Source organism: Bidens hawaiensis, unplaced genomic scaffold (genome assembly GCF_021521415.1).
Source record: "Bidens hawaiensis isolate Kalapana, Puna unplaced genomic scaffold, B.hawaiensis_p1.1 tig00012385_1, whole genome shotgun sequence".
In the NCBI taxonomy this organism is placed as follows: domain Eukaryota; kingdom Viridiplantae; phylum Streptophyta; class Magnoliopsida; order Asterales; family Asteraceae; genus Bidens; species Bidens hawaiensis.
In genome coordinates this window covers 361,295-366,440 of record NW_027492011.1, presented here as the reverse complement: position 1 = coordinate 366,440, position 5,146 = coordinate 361,295, and the positions used below count along the sequence as shown (strand labels likewise).

Sequence of the window (5,146 nt, the reverse complement as noted above, 5' to 3'; positions counted from 1 at the left end):
TAACGGAAACATGAATGACATACTTTATTAAATTCTAATAATTCTAAAGATTTTTTTTACTATCTATCTAGGCACAGTGGAACAAGTAACCTCTTGTTATTCCATTCAACTACATTTGTTCATTGTTCATGTAATCCATAGCCTAACAAAATGTGTATAATGCCGCCTAATTACATATTTAGTAGGCTGCTTAATTACAGTTGATGATTACTTCTACAAGTTACATAACATTGTCGTATTATATTTACTACCTTATTACTTATAAACTTTGCGTAAATGTGCATGGTTGTCTCGGTTTTCTGTTATTACTTATAGATTTTGCGTAAATAGGCATGGTTGTTTCGATTTTCGTTGTTTCGGGTATTACTTATAGATTTTGCGTAAACGGGCATGGTTGTTTCAATTTTCGGTTAGAAAATGAGCATGTATCTTTAACAAAGTAAAGGTGCACAAACCGGGTATTTTCATGAACCGGTTTCGGGCATAGTCAACAAAAGTCAAAATCAGGTCGGGTAAGAACCGGTTCTGGTTATAGTCAAGTATTTGACCTGGTTTTCCGGGATTTTTTTGGTTTTGAGTAGGGTCGGGTTTTGACCGGGTATTTACAACTCTAGTTCCGCCAGGTACAGCTTCGGGCCCGCCGGGTCAGGTAGGGGTCCAAAACCGAGTATTTTGTGCACCTATATAACAAAGTGTGAAAATTAAACAAAACAATCATGTTTTATGTTCACTTTTATGAACAACAGTACATGAAAATTATTACAATTAAAACTACTTTGATTATATAAAACTAAAGCTTAATTTCACATATATGAAATGAAAACTTCTAAATCATCAACACTTCTTTTGAAATCATCAAACACAACCATAGGTCAAAAACAAGACTTGAAACCACACCATTTTTTTTTCATACACAAAACAAACATCAAACACCAAACTCTTAATTTCTCCAGTTACCATCTGAACCACCTCCTCCCCTCGAGTAACCGCCACCGCCAAAACCACGGTCCCGACCCCCTCCATAACCACCGCTTCCTCCTCCATAACCTCCGCCACTGCCATCACGTCTGCCGTACCCACCCCCACCGCCATCACGTCTGCCGCCACCACCGCCGCTTCCACGGGACTGTGCCTCGTTCACGGTGATGTTACGACCGTCTAGAGGCTGGCCGTTCATAGCTTCGATCGCGTCTTTCATTGATTGCTCGTCCTTGAAAGTAACGAATCCGAATCCTCTTGATCTACCGGTCTCCCTATCGTTGATAATCTATTCGCATTAAACATAATAACCAATTAGATTCAACTCGATATCCTAATTACTATAATAACAGCAATCAGATTCAATTCGGAAAGCTAATTTCTATGAAAACAGCAACTCGAACTCTAAATCGCGATTAGATTCAATCCGAAAACCTAAATTCTATAATAACAGAGCAATTGAAACACTAAACGTCTAAATCACGATTAGATTCTATCCAAAAACCTAGTTTCTATAGCAACATTTAAAATGCTAAATCGCTAAATTAGGTGCAAACGAGCCGAGCAGCTTTTGATATACTCGAGCTCGGATCAATCAATAGCTTGAAACGAGCCAAGCTTTTTCGAGCTGAAGTCGAGCCCAAGACTCAAATAAAACTCATTTAGTCTTCGAGCTCAAGCTCTTTAGAAAAAAAGCTCAAATGAACTGAGCTCAAGCTCTTGTAAGTCAAAACGAGTTGAGCTCGTTTACACAATAAAGATGAAACCGTGATTAGATTTGATTCGAAAACCTTGTTTTTATAATAACTACAATTAAAACTACAAATCGCGATTAGATTCACACTTCTATAAAAACAGCAACTGAAACGCTAGATCTCGATTAGCATCAATTAAACCAGTAAATTGATCGATCTAAGTAAATTATACACCAAAAAACGCATTGTTTCAATAAATAGCTCGAAACAAGCCAAACTGCTCACGAGATACCTGAGCTCGGATCAATAAATAGCTTTAAACGAACCAAGCTTTTTCAAGCTCAAGCTTTAGAAAAAGAGCTCCAAATGAGCCGAGCTCAACTCGTTTTCTCAAGCCTTGTAAGCCAAAACGAGTCAGCTCATTTTCTCAAGCTCTTGTAAGCCAAAACGAGCTGAGCTTGAGTCCAGTCTAACTCAAGCTCAGCTCGTATTCTCAAGCTCTTGTAAGCCAAAACGAGCTGAGATTGAGCTTAGTCGGACTCAAGCTCAACTCGTTTTCTCAAGCTCTTGTAAGCCAAAACGAGCTGAGCTTGAGAGCTCGTTTTCTCAAGCTCTTGTAAGCCAAAAACGAGCTGAGCTTGAGCTTAGTCTGACTCAAGCTCAGCTCGTTTACACAGTAAAGATGCAATCGCAAATAGATTAAATTCAAAAACCTTATTTCTACAATAAACAGCAATTAAAACCGTAAATCAAGATTAAATCCAATTCAAACACCTAATTACTATAAAAACAGTGCTTACATTCAATTTGAAAGCCTAACTTCAACGTACCGAACCGAAACCGAAAAAACCAAACTGAATTAGTAACTGACGGTTCGGTTTTGAACTTTAGAAAAACCGAAATATTGGTTTTGCTTCGGTTTTGTATTCTTTAAGAACCGAAAAAAAAATTGAAATAACCATAATATCTGTAACCATTAAAACAAAATCTACCGACAACGATATCAATTAAACCACTAAATCAATCAATTAATAATAAGCCTTCGACCTTGGATTCCAAAATTTCGCCGAATTTAGAGAAAGCTTCTTCGAGTGACTGGTCAGTAGTGGCCCAAGCTAGGCCGCCGACGAAGCACCGGTATTCCACGTCAGCAGACGCCATTTAAGATATTATTATTATTATTATTATTATTATTATTATTATTATTATTATTTTCTGTTGGATGGAATCATGGAAGTGGTTATTGAATACGACGACGTTTTATAGTTGAAGGAATTGACTTGACTATGGTATAAGGCGGTTAACCCTGGTTAAGTTTGACCCGTTAGATATTTTCATGATCAATAATAATTTATATAATTTATAATAATAATAATAATAATAATAATAAGTTAATAAAATCAAATAATCAGCACGTTGGGATTGGATTCAAACGTCACTTCTCGTTCAAGTCAACTGAGCTAAAGCTCATTCGCATAACTGGATTCTGTTCCCGAGTTCAGCTAATGAAAGAAAACATTTATTTTCATCTTGCTTTTTATTTCCCTTAATTTTTCTTACATATGTTTTCTTTTTCTTTATTTAGTGAAACTCAATAATACAATTTTCTTTCATTTCCTTTCATTACATTCCTTCAAAAAAAACACAATAATATTTTTCTTTCCTTTCATTCCATTTGTTTCACATCCTTAAATAAACTCAGAAACACGGCATTAAGAAGGAAAGGAAATGAATGGATAGAAAGAAATTGTTTTGTTCCTGAGTTTTATTAAAGGAAAGAACATAATGGAAAAGTAGGAGAAATAAAGAGTAATTTGGGAGATATCTCTTTCCTTTCATATTAGAAGGAATTAAAAGGAAAATAGAAAAACAGAAAGGAAAGGAAAACATTTCCTTTCACTCGTTAAGTGAACTCGGAAACACACGCGGTGGGCTTTCGGACAGCGGGTATTCTCCGGAACAGAAGATGGTGGGCTTGGGTTGAGTTATCCAACGTTGTTTGCGATCGTGGGTGTATGATGTTGAATTTTGTCATTGGGTTACTCAAAGTAACCAAACTTTATTCGTTGATCGTTAAAAAAAATAGGTTTAGTTATAGATTCCTGGCGTCTAAATATTTTTCCCACATCAAATAATTTGTTGTGTGTTTATATAACTACTAAAAATTCATTTATTTTTGTATTGTATCATTTGATTTACATTTAATGTTGATGAATTAGCAAGTCACTGCTTTAATATTTGTTACCAAACTAATTGTAATTGTAATGTTATACAATATTAATGTTCTATAGATTTACAAACTAATTGTGTATTACATACACAAGGGATTGATTTTGACAACAAAGGTTTGACGATTTTTTTTTCAAACCATTAGTAACGGCTTTTATCATCAAAACTAAATTTAAATCGTTGAAATTTGAAGTTGAATCGTCACTAACTGTTTGGTTTATGGTTTAGGGTCTATTGTGTCTCTTTAAAAATGCATAATACATTCAATAAAAAGTTTCCATAATTATATATTGCATGCTACCTAAAAACAATTTATTTTAAAAATGATTTAAGTAAATTTAATAAACTATATTTTATTGATCTTAATTTAATAAACTTGACTTTTGGTAAATAAAACCCATTTAGTTTTTAATGATACTTAAAAGCTAAAACATAGGAATATAACTACAATAGTTTTGTAGGGCATGCTTATCATCATCATCTCTGGATTTTGGTTAGAGTAGGTGAGTCACACACTTAAAACTTATTTTTGTTTCTTTTCCAAAGGTATCTATTTGCCATAACTAATCAAACCACAGACCCATACTATTTTATTCTTTTAATTCTTCTGTCTTTTAAATAAACATTTATTTTATAAATAAAAGTTATATTAAATATATTTAAATGCCTATATTATTCTTGTTTATTTAAATTATGATATAAATTTTCTCATCAATTTGGGTTCTATGTCATATAATATATTTTGTCTAATAAGAGTGTGTTATTTATGTGATTAGAAAAGGGCAACTTGTATTAAGATACTTTTTAACATAATGTAACAGATCCAATATTAAAGATTTAATATTGCATTTGCCAAATTTTAATATTACATTGCCAATATATAATGTTTTATCGTGTTTCTTTACAAAGGAGAATTCAAAAATTTTGACATTTTCTAACTTATAAATTAAACATTTAACTCATAAATTAAACATGTTTAGTAATTACGGTATCTAAACTTTCACCGTTGAAAAGACACAATCTTATTTAACACTATGTACCACTAGATCAAAGGCCTTTTGATCTTTATTACTAGTATATTCTTCTTGATATTTTTAACTACTATATGTACCACCATCTCACACTAAAGTATGATATTTTATTAAACATGTTTGATCAAGTTCAAGATTCTATGTTTACAACATTAATTTTGGTCCTTCCAAATCGAAACCGGACTATGTGGGCTCCGAGTATATAGGATACTT

At 33.2% G+C, this 5,146-nt stretch overlaps 1 protein-coding gene across 1 annotated transcript; it reads right to left on the bottom strand.

Moving 5' to 3' along the window:
- Positions 1-868: 868 nt before the first annotated feature.
- LOC143540883 (glycine-rich RNA-binding protein GRP1A-like) lies at positions 869-2,875 on the bottom strand. Its single transcript, XM_077033846.1, has 2 exons — positions 2,721-2,875; positions 869-1,267 (listed from the first exon to the last, which is right to left on the bottom strand). The coding sequence occupies exons 1-2, from the start codon at positions 2,832-2,834 to the stop codon at positions 941-943; spliced, it is 441 nt and encodes a 146-aa protein (XP_076889961.1). The 5' UTR covers positions 2,835-2,875; the 3' UTR covers positions 869-940.
- Between the last annotated feature and the right edge of the window lie 2,271 nt (positions 2,876-5,146).

Excerpts from the sequence above, each read along its gene's own strand:
- LOC143540883 (XM_077033846.1), bottom strand. The coding sequence starts at position 2,834 with ATGGCGTCTGCTGACGTGGAATACCGGTGCTTCGTCGGCGGCCTAGCT. Across the intron at positions 1,268-2,720 it reads GCGAAATTTTGGAATCCAAG|ATTATCAACGATAGGGAGAC; the intron begins GTCGAAGGCTTA and ends TAATGCGAATAG.